General features: G+C 29.3%; 1 protein-coding gene across 2 annotated transcripts in view; it reads left to right on the forward strand.

Moving 5' to 3' along the window:
• The window catches only part of LOC129960866 (histone-lysine N-methyltransferase SUV39H2-like), a 48,785-nt gene extending 21,707 nt beyond the window's left edge, over window positions 1–27,078 (forward strand). For both annotated transcript variants that reach the window (XM_056074570.1, XM_056074571.1), the window contains 5 exons: window positions 5,757–6,369; window positions 9,666–9,767; window positions 11,361–11,513; window positions 13,890–14,028; window positions 22,291–27,078. In XM_056074570.1, the coding sequence (XP_055930545.1) occupies window positions 5,757–6,369; window positions 9,666–9,767; window positions 11,361–11,513; window positions 13,890–14,028; window positions 22,291–22,376 (1,093 nt within the window). In that variant the 3' untranslated portion in view covers window positions 22,377–27,078. The remainder of the gene's footprint in view (window positions 1–5,756; window positions 6,370–9,665; window positions 9,768–11,360; window positions 11,514–13,889; window positions 14,029–22,290) is intronic.
• The last annotated feature ends 776 nt before the right edge of the window (window positions 27,079–27,854 follow it).

Here is a 27,854-nt window from a genome sequence, read left to right on the forward strand (position 1 = left end):
ATTTTGTAACATTTTGCAGTAATTCATAACTCCTGTACGATATTCAAGAATTAACAGTGAATTACATCAATTTAAAGCATATTAGAGAGCTCTGTACTTTCTTCAACAGTTACCATTTCTTTGCAATGCTGCCATTTTTTTTTTTTTTTTTTCATATTTATCAAAACTGTGAATTCATAATCATATTCAGCATCACTTGAAGCTGCTTTAACAAAGTATTTTTTTACGTAATTGCAATTGCATTACACTGCCAAGATTTCATATTTTATTTCGATATTCTTAAATTAAAACAATTTACAATGCACTGTCCTCTCTTTAAGGCAATATTAACATCCCGTAAGATTCTTTTTCAATAATGTGCATTAAGATTTTTTTTTTTTTTTGTAATATTTTGATCCAATGGTTTTTGCTTTAAAGTCGTTTTGGCAACAAGTGGGTGGAGGTTTTAACGTGTAATTCAGTTTACAGTCTGATAGATGTCAAGACAGTTGTTTATAAGTTGCAACTTTGTCACTCTGTTTTTCTAATTATCTCATCTGTTAAAAAAAATTAGAATTCATCAAAACCTTTTTTTATTAGAATGACAGTCAATCTGGATATTTTGTGCCTTTGAAACATCAAATTTAGTTATGTTAGCCAAAAAAGGCTTTGCCTTTTTTTGGGGGGGGGGCAGCATTCACACACATCTTGAGAAACATGTGCTTTCTCCTGATATGGTTTTATATGATTTATTATGTCTCCTAAATTTATGTAACCATCCAATGTTAGCTTGAAAGTTAGAGTGCCCTAAATCATTAGCAAAACTGATGACTTTTTGTTAAATCAGTGGATCAGAGAGAGGTGCATCTATGGTGCATTTTTTTATCAAAAGAGAAAGAGAGAGAGGTATATTTTTATATCAAATGATCTATGTCCATTTTGAAACTGAAGCATTAATGTTTGTATATATTTATCATTTGATTTTTTTTTTCTGTTCACATTTTTACTGCTTTTATGCTAAATGAGATTTTAAAAATTGTCACACTGTCACTGTTAAAAATTGCTCAATGTTATACCATACTTTAAAATTGTTTTTTTTTTTTTTTCCCCTTCATTCTTTTAACAATATCACCTACTAGTTATACTTGAAAGAAACAGATACTTATATATTTTGAGCAAGTTAACATTCAGGTGAGATATATATATGCACTTATTGGAAAAGAATGTCTTACTTAGACAGGCCCAATGAAAGTCAGTTTTAATCCGTGAAGTACAATATCCATGGCTTCTCTGCCATACCTTGAGCTCCTGCTTCTGAGATAATGAATGGAGCTATTCCCTTTCATTTGTTGTGGAAAATCCTTATAATAAGGCATGAGCATGTGAGGTCAGAATTTGGTTAATTTTGTTGGAATTTTGATAAATGTGGAATCCCAAAGAAAAAAATAATCATTATAAAGAAATTTTTTCATAATATGGAGAGTAAATAGCATAAGAATATCATTCAATGTATTATAGAGAATTTTGTGAAATAGAAAATTGTTTGCGAAATGAAAGCTCAATGAATGGAATCTGCTATATACTTTAATACTAACAAATGGAACTCTTTATATTACTGTCTTCTAAATATGTTTTGTGATTTGCAACATTCAACTGTTTCTAGTTTAATGGGGCATGCATATACCAGTAGAACATACAATTATTTCAGATCAGTCTTAAAAGAATTTCATTTCTTTTTTTTATATTATGTTAGGTTACATTTATGTTGCTTTTTTCCATATTATGTAATAGACATGCTTAAAATACATGTAATAATGAACTAAAGGAGCATTGTACGAGATGAATTTCATGTTCCTTCTTTTATTGAACATTTTTAAATATTGCATTTTTCCTAACAAAGAAATGCATTTCAAGGATTCCTGTAGCAATGAACATTTATACTTATAATTAATTGTATAAAGATATTCTGTCATCATTACAAAGAATTAAACAAAACTTAAATTACCTATATGCATTTCTTTGAAAAAGAAATCAAAATTAAGTTAATAGAATATTTTAATGACTTGTGTTCTTATCAAAAATTCTTTTCTTCTCTTAAAAATAAAAATAAAATGCAACTGGTAAGTACTTCATTTTCCTTTATTATTATAAATGAGGTAAAGAAAAGAAGACTGGATATTGTTTCACAAATTTGTAAGTAGTTATACTTTTCTTTTTCAATAGTCATCTTTCAATATAAGTAATCAATGTGTGTAAACCTTTATAGAAATTGAATTTCATGGAAGAATTTATATCTGTAAACCATTAAAATGTGAATATGTATGGCATATGCTATAAACTGCATTATGTTTCTCAAATAATGTGAGTAAACTGAGTTGCTTGTTGAAAGAAATTACATGTATAAGTTTCTTTTTTTATTCTATGTATTGCGTTTTAATCTTTTAATGCCTTTCATATTTGGGATAAGGTTTTTATTTTGACTACATGTTAATCTCTTAATTGCTTAAAACAGTATTTTATTTACGAAATCTATTTATTTCTTTTTCAAAAATGAGTTGTGAATTTAAGGCATATTTTAGGATCACTGACTATATTTTATTCTCCAAAAACCTTTGAAATTGAGGCGTATGGTAATATCATCATCATTCAGGTAAAATTAATTACTAGTTAAACATCATGGTAATAAAGTTCATATGTTCGCATAAAAATGTAAACATTTGAGAAAAAAAGACTATACCATATGATTAAAATTTATATTACTTCAGTTAATTTTGGTTGGGATCTATACTTCAGACATGGCATATTGGAGAAAAACTTTTGTACACTTTTCTGCTTCTGTCTGTGTTTACAAAATATATTGTTTTGAATTTATTTGCGTTTTATGTAATTTGGAGGACGAATATATTGATTATTCTGTTTTATGGCTTTTATTATTTACAAGTTTTTTTTTGTTATGATCAGAATTCTTTAATGTCAATCTTGACTTAGACATTAAAGAGTAATTGGAAAGCATGATGTGCTTTTATAGAACCAACTTGTTAGGTGATTTTTTTGTCAAATCTGTTAATGGAATAGGTATCTTAAGATTTGATGTATACCTCTAACCATAATGAAACTTCATGATTTGTTTAAGTTTTATTTGAATACTGTTATGTTTTTGTTGTGCTGTGTCACACAGGTTAGAAATAAATTCAAATCACTTTAATGCTAATATCCAGCTATAACTAACAACTAAATTTGCAATATGATGTGTATGTGTGCTATTGCATTTATAGTTCTAGATTTGATTATTATGTAATTAAAAGCAATTGGTATATTTTAAGAGAATTTAATTGCCATTAATGGATATTCTGTGGAATAACATTTTTATGTATGAACTAAAAGTTGTTAGATCACGCGGAATTCTTTTATTACCCCTGAGATGCATAGAAGCACATGTTGCTGGCTTGTTAAACAATTATTTCTGGTTGTCTTTGATTTGCTAATGTTTTGTACACTGGCCTCTAAAAATTAACGTACACCATGTTTTTCTAAGCTCACCAGTAAAAAAAAAAAAAAAGGCAGTGACATTAAAATTTACATTTATATGCATGATAGTAACGAACTTTTAAGATTACTTATACAAAAACAATAGCTACCTTTTTTTTTATATTTTAAAGAATTGAATACTTATATAAGTGGGAGAAAATGAGCAAAATTCAATTCTTCATAATTGCATTTGTAAGTTTTGTGCATAATTGTTGATCTTCTATTGTTATTGTCAGTTTCAATACAATACCCAGTAGATTCTGTCTGAGAGAAGTCGTTTTTCTGATTCGTTTAGGCGGAAGTCTGTTGAATGAACGGAAATGAGAGCTGATGCTGCTTGACATCTGAAATGTGTCTCGTAGTGTGGCCAAACTACTATGGGATCAGTTTCAGTCTGAGATCTTCTATGTTAGAAGACGTGTTTTAGGTCGATCACAATACCTGAGGGAGACCGTCATTTCGACCCGAAGGAGAAGAAACTTTACTGTGCTCCAGTTCATGGCAGACATTTTGGGCAATAGGGACAAGAATCTCTGTTACTACTGTGTGAAGACGTCTTCACAATACAGATTTATATGCAACTTGATCAATTGTGTGTTTCCCCTTGAAAGCGGGGCACAGAGTTGCCCGTTTACGGTGGGCAAAAGAACACGTTTTCAGGACCAATCAGCAACACTTTTCTGTACTCTTCATAAACGAGTCCAGATTCACACGGGACAGTAATTCAGGTTGTCAGATGATCCGGAGGGAGCAATGCACTTGATACAATGAATCCAACATTGTTGAAAGTCACAGTTACAGAGGCGGTGGAAGAATGGTTTAGGCTGGGATCTCTCTCGGCGGTCACACTGACCTGCATGTGTTCTATGGAGGAACTTTGAACGGTGTCGGATATCAAGACTTGATCCGTGATCATTATATCCACCCATATGCAACTGCTATTGTTAATGAATTTTTCTGGTGGATGAGGATGTTCAACCTCACAGAGCCTCCGGTTTATTGAGGGCTATCTTAAGGGTCACGGTAGGAAGTGGATGGAATCGCTAATTTGATCCCCAGACCTGAATCCGGTTGAGATCTTTCCGGACTACCTGGGGAGATAAATTGTTGCTTTTAATCCTCCTCCAAGGTCGTTAGATGAGGTGAAACAAGGATTACTCTGTGTCTGGTCTTCGCTTCCTATTTCGGTGTCCAGCTATTTAATTATCAGAATGGAAAGTGGGTGCCGCCAATGCATTGACTTTCTTGGATAAATGAACACATTCCTTATTAGAACCAATTTTTGTGATGTTTCTGTTACATTTTCTTCATTTAAAACTGTGATGTACTATTCTCCAAGAATTGAGTTCTCTGCCAGTAGTGCATCTTTTTTTGTTGTAAATCATTTTTATTTTGAACTTAAAAAAATTTCTATGTTATATTTCTAAATTTTAGTGCACATTTCCACCAAATGTCATGTTTCTATGCTCATTCATATTCAAATTAGACACAAAAGACATGTTGTACATTAACTTTTAGATACTAATATACAAATGTTTAAATCTGTTCACACACACTTACAAAAATCTTATGGAGTAGATTCTAAGTGCCTTTGAAGTATTCAACACAACAGTCTATGTGTTTTGGATTGGTCTGTTAGAAGCATACTTTCCCAACATATTTTAACCTATCATAAATATGTATCATTTGCCCTCTGGTACAATGAGGCAAGTAACAAACTGAAAGCATATTGCAGTAATTGCTAAAGATGTAACTTTGTAAAATGTAGTGTCTCTTTGATTATTTTGTTTGTTTGCTAGCATTGTTTTCAGTATCAGTGAAATATCTCCATTAATCTTGACTACTTCATTTTGTTTTGTAAATATATTATTTCTGAATTGAGATCCTGCTTTGTTCAAATGGATTTCACTTTAAATCACCAGACCTAAAGAAGATTCTATTGAAAAAAGGTTATTCTTGCATCATAAAAGAAAATTTTATATTAATTTTTTTGGACCTTTACCATAGAATTGAATCAATTGATTGAGTGCATGATGAATTACCTCATTATAAAAACTTTTTTTATAGTTAAATAACCAAAACTTTTAAAATATATATATTTTCAAGTTTTGTTCCATTTGTTTGCTGAGTATCATATTTTTTGAATCATTGCAGCTATGCATATTTTAAAAAAATTTACAGTATACAAAAAGCATTCTATGTTTGCATATTTATATGTCTAAGTTTATTCTCTTTCTCTTTTTTTTTAGTTCTTCATGTGAGCTGTCAAAAAGTATGCTTGTGTATTTCATTCGGGAACTTACTACTCGTAAACCTTATGATATTCTAACCCTCACTAAATTATTGAGCTTAATAAATGACACTTCTGAAGATGAAATAAACAAATTGAAGTTGTCTTTTACACAAATGAAACATAAAGTAAAGGAAATTATGGGACGTTCTCTTTCAAATTTTACTAAAATCAAGCAACGGTTGATAAATCTAATGAAGTTCTCGGAAATGAGAAAACGTGTGCTGATTAATCTCAAAGAATGGGAGAAAGATCTTAATACCCACAATCCTGCCCCATACATTGAAGTGGAAAACAATGTTGATCTGGAAGAAGCACCTACTGGCTTTAAGTTTATCCACGATTATGTAACTACAAGTGTAACAATTAATGAAGAACCAGTTGCATTTTGTTCTTGTAATAACTGTTTTGAAAATAAGAATTCTTGTTGTCCTCTTGACTCAGATGCTCATTTTGCTTACAACAAATATCGCCGACTTCAGTTGCATCCTGGGTATCCTGTGTATGAATGTAATAAATTGTGTAAATGTGGAAAAGATTGCATTAATAGAGTTGTTCAAAATGGCCAGAAGGTGAGTTCAGAATCGCAATAATTGTTTTTTCATTATTTAATGATTCTGCCAGCTATTTTTGAAATTAACGATGATAAAAAAAAATAGTGAAATTAATTATTTTGAATTATAAGACTGTTAACAAAAGCTGAAGTTTTATAGCAGATGTATTCAGGAATTTTGGATTTAACAAAATTTTAAAATTCAATTGTTTTATGATCCTTTAATAGGATTTACTTAATTTTTAAAATTTTTTATCAGCTCATCTTTGTTATTCTTTATTTTAATTAATTTCTCCCTTGTAAGAGGATTTAGAACAAGCGCAAATTATTTAATATGTAAACTGGTTGAAATATCCATCCATCAGACATGGATGCATGAAATAATTATTTTATTCAATGTACAATGGAACAGAATTTTCTACATAATTTTTCTGCTTTGAAGTACAGTGACTAGGCCAGATACAGTGAGGTTCAATTGCATTTTAACTACATTTATTGTAAAAAAGAGTGTTAGAAAGTAAAGTTCAAATATCTTATACCAATGTATAAGCAGACGTTTTTAAATTTTCCTTATCTGTCAACAGTATCATATGTCCCATCCCATAGCCATTTTTCTCTGTCTTTTACTATTATTATTATTATTTATTTCGCCGCAGTCTAAACCTGAAATTTTCTCAGATGGAAACAAATATAAGATACTTATTGAGGAATTTTATTACTAAGATTTGTTTGCCTGTAAACATGGTAAGTGATCATGAGAAAGAAAGAAAACATCAGTTCAAATTTTAACAATCTGACTCAAAAAAATTATCAGTTCTTTCTTAAAACTTTTAAATTTTGTCTTCATTTCCAAATTCATTAAAAAACAACTGCAGGAACTTTGTTCATTATGGTGGTACCATCTGACAAAAAAGAAAAAGCATCCAGCTGCTTCTTATTGCTTGCAATCTACAGACGTTTAAGTCAAAGAAAGTGTATCATTTGATTTATTAATATGTCCTCTTTAAATATACATAATTCACATAGCGGGGCCATCATCATATTAATTTCACTTTTTTTTCTAGTTTTTCCTATAGCAACCCTCAAGTTTTTCTTTTTCTTTTGAACAATTCCTTACATTGAAAACCCTCTGCATATGAAATTTTTAGTAATTTTTTGTGAAATAGTTGCAAATACACTAGGAAAAAATATTCTGAGGATTTCAATTTTTACATATGCAGGAAATAGTTATTTTTTATAACTTTTTCACATTTGATCAGTTGGTTTAATAATTAACATTGGGGTTTTCAACATTTCTTAAAATGATGGGCATTGATTGATATAATCCAAAATATATATCAAATTGAATCCAAAATTACATATTTTCATTTATTTTTATATGGAGAGAAAATTAAGGAAACGTAAGCTAGAAATTTAATATTAAGAAAAGTTCCTTATATATATATATATATGAGTAATCTCCATTATTAATTATTGTTAAATTTCTAATAAAAATAAAAATTCTGAGATATTGATTTTGTCAAATAATCTGCTTAACTTTTTGTTGTTGTTGTTCTTAACTATCTTTTGCTATGAAGGAGTGAAATAAAAAATGTTCAGATAATAAGCTGCAGTATTATTTTTTGGGAAATGTTATTAAGATTTGTTGCAGTTTTTATTATTAATAATATGTGTAAATGTCCTCTTTAAAAAGTGTCCATACAAAATTTATTTTGTTGTTTAAAATTTATGTGTATGACTCAAAATGTAAATAAAACCCTGAAATCTGTTAATCATAACTGTTGCATACTTTTTGTTACTTAGTATGTTGAATTTCTATAATTCCTACTTGTCTTATGTTTTCTCTCACATTCGTTGCATTCTATGTGTATTATTTTTTCCTTTTCAGCTGTTCTTCACATTTCTCTCTTTTGTGTTTGAATTCACATAATATATATATACTGAATTAAGACATACAGAAATTAAGTGCTCAAATTGCAAAATTGAATTTTAAATTAAAATATAATTAGTAAGTTTCAAATTTTGAAAAAGTTATCTTGAAAGTTTACAGTGAAAAGATTTTGATGTTAAATTTTGTTAAATAAGAAATAACAATATATTTTTAAATAAAATTTTGCTTGATTTTTAATAAAGCAAAATATCTGAAGAGATTAAAGAAGTGCAATATTATATAATTGTATTAATTTTTTTGAATAGTTAATTAATGATGAAACCAATCATGTAATTTAAGTAAATTTATTCATAATCACTTTAATTTTTAGACCCATTTTTTTTAAGCTAATGATGGGATTATATAAAAAGTAAATGAATCCTAGCTATTCTCCACTAACAAGCAGTTTACTTCTATATCTTAAGGGAGTTATTTAAAATTTTTATTTCAAAATTGTATTGACTTTCTCAAGTAATAAGGGTCATGTAATTCCTCTTATGCTGTAATAGTAATTAATGACATTGATTTTTTTATGTAATTGCTTTAAAATTCTTAATCTACGATATGAAATAAAAACGTGATTATTTTAAGATGATGTAGTGATTTTATCGGTAACCACATTCTAATAGAAATCCAGCTTTTTCCATTCATCGTCTTCAACCCTGCAAGACTTGGTACTGTTCGTTTCAGAACCGCGGGACTAACACTTGACTATTATATTTCATTAAGCAGTTGTACGCAGGCAGTTGGTTATTTTCCTATCACCCTTTTTTGGAAGAAATAAACGCCTCCTAACGCATGCGCAAAAGTGTGGAGGGCTTTCGAATCCGAGAATGAATAGTAGATTAAAAAAAAAAGCCAAAAATGTTTCATTTCTTAAAATTATTCGTTTTTTAAAAAATTGTATTTCGTATCTCTAATTGTTTTACTTTGTTTCAATGCTTTGTTTTCTCAAATTGTATTCCTTGTGTTTCTGCTTTCGAATTTCTTGCCAATTTAACAAGCTTTTTAGTTATTTTTCTTGATCAAAAATATTTATTTTTTTAAAAAAAATTTGCCAATAAAACTCAAACCAATCTTGAATGCAAATCATGATATTTTTTTCTGAATTTGGTACAGATTTTTATTTTATTACCTCATTAATGAATTTGACAGTTTAATTTATATGTGAATACTTTCTCCTCATATACATGCTGTTTTTGAAGCATTACTTTTTAAAATTTAATATTAAATAGCATGTGTATCTTCATTTTTGAAAATAACAAAAATTGGTTAACAGGATAAAGATTTCCCTACTTATTAGTAGGGAAATGTGTAATTATTATTACATGTTTGTAAATAATAATATCCTTTATAAATATTTCAAGTTAATTTGGTTTCTATAGGTCAAGGTAGCAATTTTTAGAACTTCAAATGGCCGTGGATGGGGCTTAAAGACTCTTGAAACAATCCAGAAAGACCAGTTTGTATTAGAATACTTAGGTGAAGTAAGTATTGCTTTTTTTTTTTTAATTTACAAGGATTGTTATTTTTATTATATCATTCGAAATGTGGAATATTTTTATGGCCTGAAATATTGTATCTAAAATTTCTTAAGTAAAATTATATTCTCTAATTAAAAAAAAAAATATTTAAATCAATTAAAATAATGGATATAATCATGTTTTCAAAACTATTTTTAAATGGTAATGCATGCCAATAGTTGTGTTAAATGTTAAATCATTTCCATAATAATTTTGCAATCCTCAATACTATTTCTTTTTCAGTCTGTTTTACTTTTTTTTTTCTTCTGTTGAATTCTCTACCCCCATCCTGTTCTAAATTTAAGGAATTTGTTCATTATGCTAGAATTTTTGAATTTCAGTAGCTGTATGAACCTTGAGTGGCTAATTACGGTTTTCAGATTGCTGCTAGAATAATATTTTTTATTGAAATGCTTTCAGTTGGGAGATGAATTTGATGGAATAGATGCAGAGTACTTTTTGTATATTTGTTTAAAATTCAGGCATAAAAACTTTCTTTCTTATCTTCTTGAATTTATTTGCCGATAGTGTAGTCTTGTAAACAGTCTTCCATTGTTAAAAATTTAATTTTTAAGTTAAAATATTATATATTATTATTTATTGGGATTTTAAATGAGCATTGAAGACACTAATTAAATAACATTTTCCACTGCTTTTCTTCTACTAGCTGGATTTTTTTTTGTCTGTCTTTAAGTATAATTTTTTTTAAGATAAAATAATGCCCTGGTATCAGATTTGCTTTTAATTAAGAGATAAAATCGCATGATTCTCCAATGAACCATGAAAACTTACTTTGGAACAACTGTCTTGAGACCAAAGAATATTTAATTGAAATTGGATCTTTTAATTGGTGATAAAAACATGTATTGATGGCTACTACGCAAATGTACTTTTGGCCTAATTCAACTCACCATCTAGACAGTATCTGCAGTTTTCTTCTTAGTTATTATTATTATTTACTTTGTGAATTGAATTTACTATTGAATTATCTCTGTTCTTATCTGAAAGATTAATTGTGTTAGTTGAGAGCAGCGGACGATTCTATAGGCGCGAGTAACCATGCGAAGTCTCTCTCCTACAAGATCTGAGTGCTTTGCGCTTTTACATATTTGCTGTTGGTGTGTTACGGGTTACTTCAAGTACTGTTCTTGTGTATTTTTCGTATGTATTTTGTTACCCTTATGTTTGTTTTTTCTTAAGGGAAAAAAAAGTGTCGTAATTTGCTATTGAGCGTCTTAGGCTCTGTTCATAGTACATTCATTGCTTTAATCTTTGATTGATTTTGATTACTTTTCCATAATATTAGTACTCTGCTATAAAAATGGCTTTCACAGAAATAAAAGGAATGCATTCCTAAAGACAATAACAAACAGGCGCATTACTCATATTTAAGTGGGTAGTATATTTTTAATATCACATAATTCTTAAGTATATAAATGAAACAAAACCTTTTAAAGAGTTTGTCCGGCTCTATGTTTGTTAAAATAACATAATACATATTTAAAACTCTTGAAATTAAAAGATTGACTTAATTTTTTCTTATTTTTCCCCCCACAGATTGTGACATCTGATGAAGCTGAAATGCGAGGCAATATATATGATTATGTTGAGCGATCATACTTATTTGACTTAGATTATGGTGAAGAAAACTGTCAGTACACAGTGGATGCAGGACATGTTGGAAATGCTGCTCATTTTATTAATCATTCGGTGAAAGCAAACTCACTTTTTTACTGCATGGTTATGTGATGTTGATTCTGCTTTTTAAATATGTATTTTTTTTAAATATACATTTTAACACTAAGCATTAATGAATAATTCATCACAATAAAAAAAACACAATGCTTCTGTAAAGATAGTCTAACAAAGATAAGAATTAATATTCAAAAGCGGCAATTAATCAGATAAAAAATTATATCCAAATCTGAAATTTTTAAGGCTCTTTGTTGATAGAAAGAATGACAAAACACGCTTCTTAAAGAAAAAGCCAGTGTTTAATTTAACTACACATTCAGAACATTATATGCATGTATAATATGAGTTCTGTGAAACAACTTTTATGACTATTAAGGAAGGAGCTGAATTTTCTGTTGAGATTAGGATTTCTTTGATAGATCCATGATCATTAATAGATGCAGGCTGGAAAGAAAGGCAGCAGAAAGGAAAAAGAGTGTAGAAACGCATTTAGAGCTTTTATGGCTTCCAAAGGGAATTATCCTAAAATTAACTGTAATAGTATTTATTTTTATTCTAATGTAGACTTAAGATTATGAGAACACCTGCAGAACTTTGAAGTGAAAGTGAAATTTGAAGGCATGTGATTAAAAATTAATTAATTTTAAGAATACAGATACATTAAAATTATTACATTTATATGTATATATACTAATTTAAAATTCAGACATCTTCAACTTTGATATTGTTGCATTTATATTTAGAATAGGGCTCTTCCATATATGTCGCTAAATTCAAAATGGTTATATCAGACAACATAATATATATATAATATGCATGCTACTCATGCATGCAAATATTGATTTCTTTTCTGTAAATTTTTTGAAGTAGTGGTTTCAGGGAGGTATATATATATAATTAGAAAAACATATAGCTAAAGCAATATTATTTGATAAGCTTTCAGATAGTCTTATTTTGTTCATCTTTTATCGAAATTCAAAATTTATGCAAGAATTATGCGTTTATAAAATAAAGTAAAAAAAAAAAGTGCTGCTTGTATCAGATCTGCTGCAGTGAGTTTCCATGGCATAAGATATCCAGGCAGGCAACTTTTGTCTTGTTTGAAGAAGTAGGTGGGGATACAGAGTTACAACCTTGGCAACGATGCATGCGGCAGACAGCAATGCCGTTAAAGAGTTTCGATAGCTTTTTGCTTTTTCTTTTCTTGGCGGGCATATTAAAATTTGATCTCTTGCTATATTATAAGTTAACATGGCACATTCTCAATTATAAGTTAATTCGTTTTCACAAAATAGTGCTAAAATGTTTGTTTTTTAAGCTGTGCTTTATTAATATCCCTGATGTCAGGAGACAATCAAAGATGGTTGTCTACAATGTATGCAGTTACATAAAATAGTTAGCGTCACCTAAACTGAATACTATGGGGGGGGGAATTGTTTTTATAGACGCAGAAAATAATTTCCAAATTATTTGATATTTCCTACGGAACAGTATAGCGGACTTGTGCGGAAGCTGACATGACAGCAGTTGCTGGAGTTCTAAATAATATTCTAGCTTTCGAACTGCCTAAGAAAAGAAATCCATGAACGAAACATATCGCAGACTTCGATAAGTTTGACAAAAGTGTTGTACGTCAAACTGTGCGAGATTTTTATGTCAGAAGTGAATACCCAGCGGCGGTAAAGTTAAGAGGAAAAAAAAAGGGGGGGGGGATTCTGAGTGCACAAAATCATGTGGGTAATTTGTAAAAATTTGGGAGTGTTTTTCAAAAAGTGCAATGATGAAGGTAAATTTTTAATGGAAAGAAGCGGATTATTGATTCTCGTTTGATGTTTTTTGAAAAAAATGTACAATGTGAGAAGTAATTCTGTATCCAGACCAGTGATATATCTTGATGATATTAGGATAAACGTTAACGATTTACCTAAATTTATTTTTTAAAAAGTTACACTAGCCAAGGAGTGTTAAAAGTTCCATTGGGGAAAGGACCTAGATTGATCATCTGCTGATCAAGGCTCAGTTTTTATTTCAATCCAAACGTGCAATTGACTATCATAAGGAGATAAACGTTGAAATTTTAAAAAAGTGGTTTCTCGATTTACTAAAAGGATTAGACAAAACCATCCATCATTTAAAAAAATCTGAAAATTTTCTTTTCATTAAATTTAGGAATAAATTGAAATATTCGTGCAAGTTTAATAATTTAATGGCCTATTAGTAAATATTTTCTAGACATATGGTATTTGACACATAAATAACTTTTCCAGTTGTAATACTTAGTTTTTAGAAATTATTTACTTGTTGATTCAAAAGCAAATTATTGAACACTATTCATTTAAAAAAAATTATTTGTGAAATTCCAAAATAACATGCAACATTTTTATACTATAGTGTGATCCTAATCTTCATGTGTTTGCTGTATGGATTAATCAACAAGATCCACATTTACCTAGACTTGCCTTTTTTGCGAAGAAGAAAATAAATCGTGGTGAAGAACTGACTTTTGACTATAAGATGGTAAAAAATCATGGTAAGTTTAATGAATGTATAAAAAGTTAACTTTTGATAGTTTTTTTTTTTTTTTTTTTTTTTTTTTTTAAGTATTAGGTCCCTTTCTTCTAATTGTTTAACACATTTCATTTTCGTTTATTTCAACTTCAGTAAATTTTTGAGAACAATATGCATATACAGGGTGGTCCAAAAAAAAACTTCCCCTATATATGAAGCCCTAGCGGCCTATCCGCTCAACCAATCGAATCAAAATTTCAGACATGGTTGTTTGAAGGTATGCGCTGGAGATTGTGATGATTCTAAACAACGCAGAGCTCACGGTTACGGTTACAGTGAGAGAATTTCGAAATTTACGAATAGCAACACCCACTTTTTCCTTGCTCAAATTGATCAGCGTATTGAAAAACCACAAATGGCGTTGGAACGATTAGCGTGTGACAAAAATTGCCGCCGTAAAGCATTTGCAAACAAGAGCATTATAAAGGACTAATGACAACACAGAGAGGAAAGAGAAAAAAGCTCTAATTGGAATGGAAAGTTATAATTACAGGTTTTCAACGTGTTCACCTTCGCAGGCGACAACGCATTGCATTCGGGAGATTGTGGGCAACAATGCCGAACGTAGCATGAAAGGAGGAATCTGCGTAACTTCACGTGTTATGGCATCTTGCAATTCTGACAAAGTTGCAGAATTCCGTTATTCCTGAATTGCAGCAACGAAATGTCATTAGGGACATTGTATGGATGCAAGATGGGGCTCCTCCACACGTCGCCCAATGTGTTCGACCAGTGCTGCAACAACACTTTGGTTATAGAGTCATCTCTAGTAACTTTGCAGTTTCGTGGCCACCGCTATCCCCCGACTCACTCCTATGGATTTCTGGTTCTGGAGTTATCTGAAATCTAAGGTGTACACGCCTAGTCCACGAGATGTGTCAGAATTGCAAGATGCCATAACACGTGAAGTTATGCAGGTTTCTCCTTTCATGCTACGTTCGGCATTGTTGTCCACAATCTCCCGAATGCAATGCGTTGTCGCCTGCGAAGGTGAACACGTTGAAAACCTGTAATTATAACCTTCCATTCCAATAAAAGCTTTTTTTCTCTTTCCCCTCTGTGTTGTCATTAGTCCTTTATAATGCTCTTCTTTGCAAACGCTTTACGGCAGCAATTTTTGTCACACGCTAATCGTTCCAACGCCATTTGTGGTTTTTCAATACGCTGATCAATTTGAGCAAGGAAAAAGTGGGTGTTGCTATTCGTAAATTTCGAAATTCTCTCACTGTAACCGTAACCGTGAGCTCTGCGTTGTTTAGAATCATCACAATCTCCAGCGCATACCTTCAAACAACCATGTCTGAAATTTTGATTCGATTGGTTGAGCGGATAGGCCGCTAGGGCTTCATATATAGGGGAAGTTTTTTTTGGACCACCCTGTATAATATGTAACAAATTATTCGAATCCTGTCGGCTCTTTAATATGTAACATTATTTTATGTGAAACAATGCAGTTTGAAGACGATGAAGAGACTTTTTACATTTTTAAATTCTTTTTAATCCATCGGAAATGCATAATTATTTACAAGCAAAGACGCGGACATTGCGCGTCCGCCAGAGCGCAGTACAAAAGCCTAAGTGGGGAAAAAGGGGTGAAATAAATTATCCCTACCCTTATATAACCTTAGATTTTGACAGGGAAAATATTTCTTCATTGTGCTAATATATTAATAAGATTCTGATAGGGATTTCTGATGCATGTCAATCACATGTAAGGGAAACACAGGGATCTTTTAAGAAAGAATGTGCTTACAGGGCATTTTTACCCTTTCACGCCGAGCGTGTGAAAATATTGGCGTTTAGCTGACTAAGCAATTTTATAAAGCTTCTCTTGAATTAATTAAGTAGAGACAGTGGAATTGGATCACGAAATAAGAGAATGAACTTATTATGGGCTAGATTAAGATAAAACTTTGGAAATGAATTAAGTTGAAATTAAAGTTTAAAATATCATTACATATATATATGAGCCGTTTATTTTGAAAATGAGGCAAGTTCATATTTTGTTATTGCGAGATATTTAAAGGTTTGCTTTTCAATAAATTCAAAAATATTGGTAAGTATTAATAGATATATTTTTTGTATTTTGTGGAACCAGATAATATAAATTTATAGTCCAATAGTGTTTACAGTGCTGACTAAAAAAAAAAATAATAAGAGTTCCATGATAACTAAATGAACTTGCCTCAATTTCAAAATTAAAGAATTATAGCAATCATTTATTTAATTAGGAAATAATATTTCAGTTGCATCAGCCTTTATTTTAAGAATAAAAACAAAATACTATTCAAATTTTTCTAAATATTTATTCATTTGATAAAAAGGGGAACAAAACCAAGAATATTCTAGTAGAAAATATAACATCACACAAACAATTCAGTTTTATTAAGAATTTCAATGAAATTATATATTTCAATTTATATGTAGGTATAATCAATTTGAATTTTAATCAAGATTTAACATTTTACAAAATTCTTGATGAACGGAAGGTATATATGGTAATAAATCCGTCTTATCCTTGTATTTTTCAGATGTAATAAATCTCCTTTTTTTTTTTTTTTTTTTTTTTTTCCCTTACATAAAAGAATTTTTAGAAATTACTTGGAATTATTTTCATTCCTCGTTGTGCTGACAAATCGATAATTTTAAATTCAAAATCTTGTTCTATCGAAGTTTTGTTGAACATTTTGTATGGTGCATCCCTTGTAAATCTGATCCAGCATATAGTTAATCAATTCACTGGTTTCGCCATCGGTATTTTTTTTTTTTTTTTTTTCTTTTTAAAACCGCTTTTTCCAGAGGTTGGGTTGAAAATAAATTTCCATGTTTAGTTTCATGTACTAAAACTTTATTATGTTTCCGACAATTTTGTATTACTTTATAGTAATCCTAGGGAATATGAAAGGAACTGGTTTCTGGATTGAATAGTTATTGGATAGTTCCACTCCAAAATCACAATCGTTCGGTAGAAATGAATGTCCTGACAATAAAAATTTGTGATCGATGATATTTATTTCCTTGTCACTGGACTGAATAATCGGTGATGGAAGTAAACATTATTATCGACGCACAAAATTAAGATATACAGTAGACTCCCGATTATCCGCGAGCGGGTTATCCGCGCTTGCCGCACAAAGTTTTTTTTTTTTTTTTTGATTGATTTTTTCAAAAAGGTGCAGTTTTACAGTTATGCTTTTGTAATTACATAATACATTACAGTATTAAAACAGTACATATGTATTAATTTTTCTGTGTATCCTTGACGCCTCTCGTAAGTACAATGCACTTTTCTGTTTTCATTAACAAAATGCATTTTAGGTTAGTTTTGAGTGATATACTAAAATATTAAGCGTTACTTAAACATTTCCTGTCGTTTATTTTACGTTTTACTGTACATAAAACGATTTTTCAAAGTTGGAATGACTGTTTTCTCTTTTGCTATACCCGTTTTTAGCTTTTTTCGGATTATCCGCGATTTTTGTTATCCGCGGCGGCCGCGCCACCCAATTCCGCGGATAATCGGGAGTGTACTGTACTTTTTATTATTTGTGAAATACTGTACAACCACTGATTTTCAATATCAAAAATAGATAAATAGAAACATCCTAGATTTCAGACATGATGTCAAACTGCCACATTTACTTCACCATAGAGCAACCGGAGCTAAATTTTGCCATAATATATTCGGTCAAATATAATTTCAATCTAAGATGGACTTGCACCACTTTCAAAATAAACATATTTTCAATACTGTTAAGAGCTAAAACTTCCATCTCCAAAATACTAGAATCTAAATATTTTTTTACTATAAATTTTTTACTCATAAAAAGATCATAACAATTTTTATCTATAACTGCCATTATCTCCATTTTTTTTTTTTTTTTTTTTTTTTTTCAAAAATGGACTTGCTTCACTTTCTTGCCCACTGGACTTGCTCCACTTTTTTTAAACGGCTCATATATATATAATGATATTTTAAACTCTTGATTTCAACTTAATTAATTTCCAAGATTTTATCTTAATTTAGCCCATAGTAACTTCATTCTAAAATATTCTCTTATTTCGTGATCCAATTCCACTTTCTCTACTTAATTAATTCAAGAGAGCTTTGCAAAATTGCTGTATCGGCTAAAAGCCTAACTTTCTCACACTCCGCGTGAAAGGATAAAATACCGCCGACGAGAAAAATTCTTTTTTTGAAAAGATCGCTGTGTTTCCCTTACCTCCTCGACGCGTGTAGCAAAAATCCCTATCGAAATCTCATTGTATATAAGCACTATGAAAAAATATTTTCCCTATCAGTATCTCAGGTTATATAAGACCAGGGATGAAATGTCCTAGAGCTTTTTCCTCATTTCTTTCTGTGTTGTGTGTGTTGCTCGTCGCTCCTGCTTGTAAATAATGCGTGCCAAGATGAAATAAAACGACGTCACGAAATCGAGAGTCTCTTCCCTGTCTTCGAAACTGCATTCTGCTTTACATAAAATAATGCTTATATATATATAATAAAATGTAAGCATTTTTTGTTTGAAGCAGAAGGCAGATTTGAAGACATAGATGAGACATTTTACGTTTTTAAATTCTTTTTAATCCATCGGGAAAGCATAATTATTTACAAGCAGAGACGCGGGCAAGGCACGTCCGCCACAGCCCGTTGCAAAAGCAGAAGTCGGAAAGAAGAGAGATATAAATTATCCCTCGTGTTTTATAACCGGAGAAATTGATAGGGAAAATATTTCATCGTAGTGCTAATATATAATGAGATTTCAATAGGGATTTGTGCTGCACGCGTCAAAGAGGCAGGGGAAACACAGGAATATTTTAAAAAGAATTTGTCTCGTCAGCAGTATTTTGTCCCGTCTCGCAGAGTGTGGGAAAGTTATTCTTTTAGCCGATTCAGCAATTTTACATAGCTTCTCTTGAATGAATTAAGTAGAGACAGTGGAATTGGATCAAGAAATAAGAGAATATTTTAGAATAAAGTTACTATGGGCTAAATTAAGATAAAACCTTGGAAATTAATGAAATTGAAATTAAAGTTTAAAATATCACACACACACACACACACACACACACACACACACACACACACACACACACACACACACATATATATATATATATATATATATATATATATATATATATATATATATATATATATATATATATATATATATATATTTGCAAGTTTAAATTTTAAGAAAAACCAATGTAATTGTAAGCCTCTTATTTAAAAATAATCGTGAGAAAGCAAACATATTAGTTTACAAAATTGAATGTGTATTACTTTTGTAATATAACCATAATGGTCATAAAATTACATTTATAAAAAATTAACATGTATTATCTGTTACTGAATTCTTATTTAATCTCATAAGCTTCAATATTTATTGGCATAATTTCTAACGAATTCTTATATTGCTGGTTTTCTGCAGTAACTTTAAAAATGTATACATTGTAATTACAGAATGGTTTCTGAGATTTCATATGATATAACTTCAAAAATATAAATGAGTTCTTCAATACTCGATGTTAAAGTAAGTAAAAAGGGGCATACTAAATATCCAAATTGCCACTTCCCTACTAGCCACAACATGCAACACAAATTTTTCTGCGTTTATCAGCTAGAGGGGGAAAAAATGTTTATTTTCTTCATACATATCACGAAACGGCACTTTCAGAATTTTTTTTTTTAAATTTATTTCTTGCCTGAATGCAACAGGCATTCTAAAATGAATATGCGAACTCAAATCGGACCCATCAGAGTATTCTGCTTCGGGTTTGCAAATCAAAAGAGAACTGTTTTATTGTAAAAAATAAGGGCTAGGAAATCTTATCAAAGGAAAGTTTTTTATGTTCTTATATAAAACTTTTTATATTCATGATTTTACCACTTTCTGAAAATTAGTGAGTTTAAATTTGATTGTTATTTTGTTGTAACCTTGTATTGTGAATGTTTTTGGTCCATAATTAATAAGTAGCAGTGATCCCACTATGGGCAGATATTTGTAAAAAGGTCTTAAGGAGAGACTACCAGATTGTTGTCACTAGAGTAGGAATAGTCCTCAAGGTCTAATCTCTGTGCAACTGTTGATTTTTATGCATTATAATAAATATTTGTCTATCTATATTAGATACTTCATTGTAAAAATAATACCCTTTCAAAAGCGATGAATATATCATGTTTTTTCAGGGTTGCCACGCCACCGGGAGTACCAGGAAAAAAGCAGGGAATTTAAAAATCGTCTTTAAAAACAGGAAAAAATGCAGGGGCATTTTAAGCTCCGTAGTTACTTATTTCCATCTAAAAAATGCCGATCTCTCAAGATTGTAAAAATAAAACATTGTAGTCATAGCTTCTAAAAACAAAACAGTACTATTCGCGATTGTGTCATGCGAAAACTCGTCCCCTTTCTCTCCCCCCCCCTTTTTCTGTATAGACCGAGAAAATACAGGGAATTTTAAGCTTCTTGGGTTTTTTTTTTTTTTTTCATCTAAAAGATGTCAAACTCTATAGAAGAATAAATGAAGAGTAAATAAGAATAAAAGATCGCAAACATAGCTTCCCAAAATGGAACAATACCATTCGCGATTGTGTAATGCGGAAACACATCTCTTTTCTTCTATGCTTAGAGCAGTCCAGTTTCGATTTGCGAGACAATTGTTCTATTTCCATAAGATTTCTGAATTGCAACTAATGCGCAAAACTTCTGTAACTACACGAAAGAATAAGATACATATCTCTGGAGTGAACATTCTATCTGTAGAAGCAGCGCGATGATATTTAGCCTACCGTACTTGAGTTTAATGAATGGTTTGTTTATTATTTGAGAAACTGTGAGCATATTCAAACTAGATTAGAGATGTTTTTTTTTTAACAATGAGCTGCTCAAAATCCGTATTTAATACGAATAGAACAAGTTTTTCAAAAAAATCCTGATTTTGCTGAATTGGTCGATGAATTAAACAAAATGCATTTGTTGCGTACTGTTCGCTTAGTGAGATAATAAATGTAAGTAATATGAGAAAATAGGCAGCATGTGCTTACTAGTCATACCAAAAGAGGAAGACTGCGTGCCACCTCAGAAAAGTCGTAATTGAAGTTGGAAACTAAAAAGAAATATAGGAAAAAAGGATAGATCAAATAAGCCTAAGTAATATAGTAAAACAGGTACTTACTAGTCATGCAGAAAGCGGAAACACATACAAGACGGTCTGCCTTCAAAAGTCATCACTGATATTGGATTTAGTATTCAAAAGGAATACAGGGAAAGATGACTCGTCAAATCCGAAAACGTCAAATTTAATGTCAGAAAATAAACCGTTTTCGAACCTTTTAGTTCAAGAACAATAATTAAAGCTAAATTTTGATGGGCATTAAAACTTGCGTCACATTCGTCTTTTAATGCATTCAGCGATATATCGGATATATTTTCACATAAGTTACTGAAAGTGAAATAGTTAAGAAATATATTTTAGGCTGTATAGAAATGTCGTACCTTATTTGTTACGGATTAGGTCTATGAAACGGATGGGAGGAAAATCTGCAGAAGTTACAGAAATTTATGCCCAAATTCTTGAATTGGCCAAAATGAATAAATAAAAAGAGTAATCTTGCGTTGTCATGTTTTTTGTTAAGTAATCATTAAATGATTTGTATCATGATAACGAAAACGTTTTGTTTTATTTCACCCGAGTCCTTAATTTTGTGTCATGAAAGGTTAATATTAAAGATCATGAGAGGTAATATATTCCCCTCCCCTTAATATATAAATTTTGTCTTGCTAATTCTAGATAATTTAGAATCTGTTTATTTTTCTATATGTAAACATAAACTTTCTTTTAATGTGCTATTATTTTGATTAATGTTAAGTTGTTGATTCTTTTCCTTGCTTTTTCCCCAGTACTTAAAATCATATTGCATTATAACTAAACATGAGTGCTATTTTTGCATTTCGTAGTGTCATGAATATATGTACAGGGAATTTTTTGTCCTGATTTGAGTGGTAACCCTGTTTAATAACTTGCATGAATAAAAAATTCTTTATTTTATAAGATCAGTAATAGTGCTTTGTGAAATATTCTATTTATAAAGTTTTGAATTGTTTTAATGTAGTAAATTTTGGCACATCATAATCAAAATTAGCTTCCCTCTCTAGAAGTGAAACTTCTGAAATTTATATATTTTTGATAAGTTGATCATGATTGTTTGTCTTTTTAGGTCGATTTGGAGACAAACCATCACAATTAGAAGAAAGAATTCCTTGTAAATGCAATTCTAGAAACTGCAAAAACTACTTATTTTAGTTTTCATATTGAAATTTCTGTCAGACGTATGAATTTTTAGATTTTTTTTTTTTTAAATTACAGTTGGACTGGTTAAAGATATGTATTGTAGCTGTATACCTTAAACCTTTTTAATATTTCAACTAAGAACTTGAATATGACTTTCAGAATCAGCATGTTTATAATTTGATATAGTGCTTGAAGCTTTTATTGTAGTTTTTTAAAGTTGAGGTCAGTAATTTAAATTGAGTGTATATTGAACATGTAAAATATTTATCATCCCAGTGTTTCACCCCTATATCTATAACATTTCTTTAAGCAAACTGTTGGCGAAAAGAATTTGCTTCATCACATTTTACTCATACATTCACGATTTTACAGTTCTTACACTTTTTGCAAGGTCCTGACAAGTGTTTTTGAGAGTTTCTCCTTTCATATGTGGCACAATTTATATATATGTATAAATATATATATAATCAGTTTAAAAAAATACAAATTGTTATAGCAAAATGCTATCAAATTTAACATTTATTTATGGATTAAATTATTATTTATATTATGCTAATAAAATATTGTGAAAATATTTCATACCGTAACACTTTATTTTATGAAATATATATTCATTTTAAAATTGTCCTTTTTCATTTCTGAAACTTTTTACTAGGGTAAGAAAGTTTTTGGAAAAGTTCAATTTTTGAAGCTGACTTTTTCATAATTTGGTTAAACTTTTCCTATTATAAGGTAGAAAGTGTTTTGCACTTATGTGCTTATTTATTAGTTTGACTGACAGACCATATGACATCCTATGAAATGCTTTTGTAAACTCAGCTCATTATATTATTGGTTAAAAATTGGAGGATGATTTATTAGCTTTTGCTCGATTTGCCATGTTTATTGAAGATAAAGTGGTCTAAAATTAGATTATTGTAGCAAAGAAACTCTTTATATAATGATCAAATTTCAATTTTGCTTTATTTACATTAAGCAATGGGATTCTTTGAGAAGCATACTATGAATTTTTATACTCTTTTATTAAAGATCATGGATGGATGAATTCAGTAACGCTAGGAATAGAAAAATTTTCTTTTCTTAATAAATAATAATAAGGATTAGAAGTATACATTTTCAGAGGCAAGACAAAAGCATGTATTGATCAAAATAAGAAACATTTTATTTTTATGTCTATGTGCTAAGAATAATTTGAAATTTGATTCGAATGTTTAAACTGGAATTTTCTAAAAAAAATATTCTTTACTGTATATAGGAAATTCAGGCAGTTTAATAATCTTCATTAATTTTTCTACATATGAAGAAATTGTTATTTTACATATATAGATTTCCCTTAAACTAAAATTTATACCAATTCCATACTTATATAATTTTCGATTTAAGGTAACATTCATTATTTATTGTCATATTTCCAAAAAATTCATTTAGTCTCCTATTTTAAAACTTCATGGAAATTTTTAAAGTTTTCACTAACATGAATATTAAATCTCAATAAATCCAATGAGGACTACTGTTTGAACATCTTGAGTGAACATGTGGGGTAAATACAGTTTGAGATGCAGTATTATGTCATTGTGATATGAATGTTTTTCGTCTTTACTTTTTAATTGCAATTTTTTTTTAAATTTATTTTGTCAATTGTCAATGAAAAAGGAAAAAAAATGGAATTCATTTTAATTTTAAGGTTTTTATTTCAACAAATGTAAGTAAACATTCCCTCTGAATTTACATTCTTTAGCTTGCTATCCTTTTTTTTTTTTTTTTTTTTTTTTTTGAGTAAATAAGAATTTTTGAATGCCATAGATATATTTGGCTCATTTTTATTTAAAATTTACCAGATTTGTCTGATCTGTTTCTAAGGCAAATTTCCGTAATTTTCTTTTCATAATCTTGTCTTTCATTTTTATCGATTGTTTCAAAAACTGTAGAATTTTTCCAATCTGTGAAATAGCATGTTGATTTTTCTCCAAAAATCAAAAGAACACCAATACTTAAAAGAATGAGTAAAAAGAGATTTTTTCCCTTTCATAAATGTTGAGAAAAAAATGTTTATAAGTAATGTTGATTTTTGAAATTAGAATTGAAATTTACATTGTAGATTTCAACTCATTTGTCAAACTCATATGTTTGTTAATTCATACTCAGGATCTTATTCAAATTCATAAACTTTCCAAATTTTGCATGAATCTAACATTTTAAATACATGTGCGAGTGAATTTTTTAGCAACTGAAATAAAAGTACATAAAAGAATTTATGTAAAATAATAGGTTGAGCAGTGAAATATTTTATATTTTTAATGCATGGGTGAAAGTATGTATTGATTTTCTAAGATCTCAAATATAATAATTTTCGATTAAAAATTGCAACATTATGCTATATATATTTATTCTCTTATATATTAACTTATAATTTTTCTGTAAATGTATCCAGATATTTTAAGCGGAAAAATTTCACTGTATTTTGTATTAAGAATTTCTTTTATATTTAACAGATGTAGAATGGGTGAAGAAACTAAATACGTAACATGGTATGAATTGTCAAAAATGTAAATATCTTTTGTAACTGAGAATGAAATTTGTCTTAGCAGTTTATGATTTAAAAAGAACTATAGTACAATGTATTTTTCATATATGTATTATGTATGCTATATTATTTTCTTATTATCTTTTTGAATTTGATTTAACCATCTATGCATTCGTTTGTTTACACCAATTTCTATATGTTAATGTGATATTTATTACATACTTGAAAGAAGTGTCAAACCGAGCTGTCATATATTGCTTATTTCTGTTTGAACTCTTTTTATGAAATATAATTTGCAGAAATGGTAACTAAAGGCTCGGTCCATTTCAAATAGCTGTCAAGTATATATCTATATTACATTATAGTGATAAGAAGTTTTTGTTTAATTATGAGTAAATTGCCTTAGATGTGCCAAACCATAACTTACTGCATTTTTATTTTAATTAATTATATTTATTTAGGGTACAAATTGGCATCGTTGATTGACGAAGCAAGAGTTTGTGAGCCAAACAGTCGAGCCATCATATATTGAAAACCTTATATATTGAACTTTTTCAGGGAAATTTCCAATAGTAAAACCATTTTTGTTTATGAAAAAATCCACATATAATAAGCAAAAACTTATGCTTAAAAATTTATATCTATTACTTATAAAAGACTCCCTTGAATTCTTTCTTAAGGAGAAATATATGTGTAATGATAATGTAATTTAAATCCTAATTAATTTACTGAATTTTATCTTATTTCCTGATCCGGATTCCACTTTTTTATTTATGGAATTCTACACGCACTCTATAAAATTATTCTCTAGAAAGTATAAAGTTTTAATTACTGCAATATCAATTAAAAACATTTTACCATTTGTGTATTTATCAAAAAAAGTTTTTAATAGTTTAATTGTTTTAAATCTTTTATTATCTTAAAATATATGCATAACCGCTTTCGGTAAGAAGTACAAATTTGAATTTTTTCCATTAATCTTCAAGTTCAATTGTATTAATCAAATAGTTTTTAGGTTCTTCACTAGATGGTTCTGTTCATATTTCTTCAATTAGCCATGGTGTCATTAAGATATGATATTTTTTTAGAGCATTCAATTTTTTAAGTGGAAGAGGGAAATTTAATGTGAATGTTTTTGTTGCAAATGCTATTTCATCTTTAATTGTTAGCAAGTAGGAATTTTCTGTTCTGTAAAGAAGGATTCTTATATTAATCCTTTAATGATTTTTTTTTTCATTTTTGTTAATTTTGAACTAGGGTTTTTTTTTAATTTTTTTTTTTATTGAACATTTATGAATCCCCCGTGTACCACAAAGTATCACACGGGGCTTACAGAAGTAAGTATGTAACACATTACAAAAAGAAAAATAAGAAAATTTAACAGTTATGAAGGATTACATATGTCAACAATAAATTTACAGAAATTTTCAAAAGCACTTCTAGTGGAAATAAGTTGGTGAAACTCTGTAAGCCAATTTAAATTCATGTGCTTAAGAGCCAGTCTTAGGATCTGTCTTTCTTTGACAAACTTGGAACATAGAAGGAGCACATGTTCAACATTTTCCTCCCCACCAATATCACAATCGCAGGAAGATGACGGAAACAAATTAAATTTGTACAAGTAACTTTTAAAGTTACCATGACCAGTTAGAAATTGAGTTATTTTGTAATTAGTATAAAAATGATGGCATGACAGTCTCTTATTAATGGATGGAAAAAATTTCTTTGTTAAGCTCCCTTTATTTGAAAGGAGGTATTCTTGATTCCAAGACTCCACCATTTTTTCTCTCGTAATCTTCTTGTAAAAGGATTTAGGAATATTAACGTCTTGAACTAGGGTTAACTCAGGTCTATAAGTTTGCTTTTTTAATTGTACATTTATGTTGTAATTTATTTATTTAATTTTAATGGTTTTAATTTTTTTGCACCTTGATGAATTACATTCAAAATAAAAATACCAGTATTTTATTAATAAATACATATTTTATTGTGGAACAACCAGGTTCTGGAATGTGTACAGAAATTATTCAGATTTTAATTAAAATCTGAATAAAATATTATTTTTAAAATTTGTAGTATATTAATGGAATTGTTACATATTTACTGACATGATAATAAGTTAATATTAAAACGTTTTTAACTTATTCAAATTGTTTTGATGTAGTGTTATAGGGTTTTTCTATTGTGAAACAAGAGATTTTGACTTTAATAATTGAATTTATATATGTAATTTTGTTATTACATACACTATTTAGGTCTATTTAAAGACTAAAAATGCTCATATCGTTTGTTTGTATCGTTTTTAATGTAACTTCTTTAATAAAACGTGTTTTGTATTGAATGTCTTCTTGAATAAAACGTGTTTATAGAATGAAAATCTGAGTTTAGAAAATACTTCTTTGTATTTCCATTCTTTGCTTCCAGTACTCTTCCTTATCATAAGTATGAAAGGCAATAAAACGTTGCGTATGCCTTTTGTCGTTTTCAACATTTTGGATAGTCATATGGTGATGACCGAAATGAAATTTTTAAAAAATGATCGGATCTGATAGAGAATATCAATTCATAGATTTATTATTAGTCGATTGATTTTTCACATAATAATATTATACTGTGTGATATTCAGGTGGGTATTTATTTTGTTATTTAACGCTTTATAAATTTTCAAAAAAAAAAAAAATTACATTTTTTATTTTATTTTTTCTTGCAAAAAGTTTGAATTTCGCACGGTTATAATTTTCGTTCTTTTCGACCTGTTTGCTTCCAGGTCTTAAAAAAATTCCACTGTCTTAAAAATTATTTTATAAAATGTATATCGATTACAAGAAACTTGATTATTTTTTCTCTCCCCGTCTTCATTAAATTCTAAATGTTTTATCAGAATTTTATCTTCTAATCATTATTTAAGGAGGGCTCCTTCATCCTCCTTTCACTCTATTCTGATTGTTTCATTTGCAAAAGAAGTA

The sequence above is a fragment of the Argiope bruennichi genome, chromosome X2 (assembly GCF_947563725.1).
Source record: "Argiope bruennichi chromosome X2, qqArgBrue1.1, whole genome shotgun sequence".
Classification (NCBI taxonomy): domain Eukaryota; kingdom Metazoa; phylum Arthropoda; class Arachnida; order Araneae; family Araneidae; genus Argiope; species Argiope bruennichi.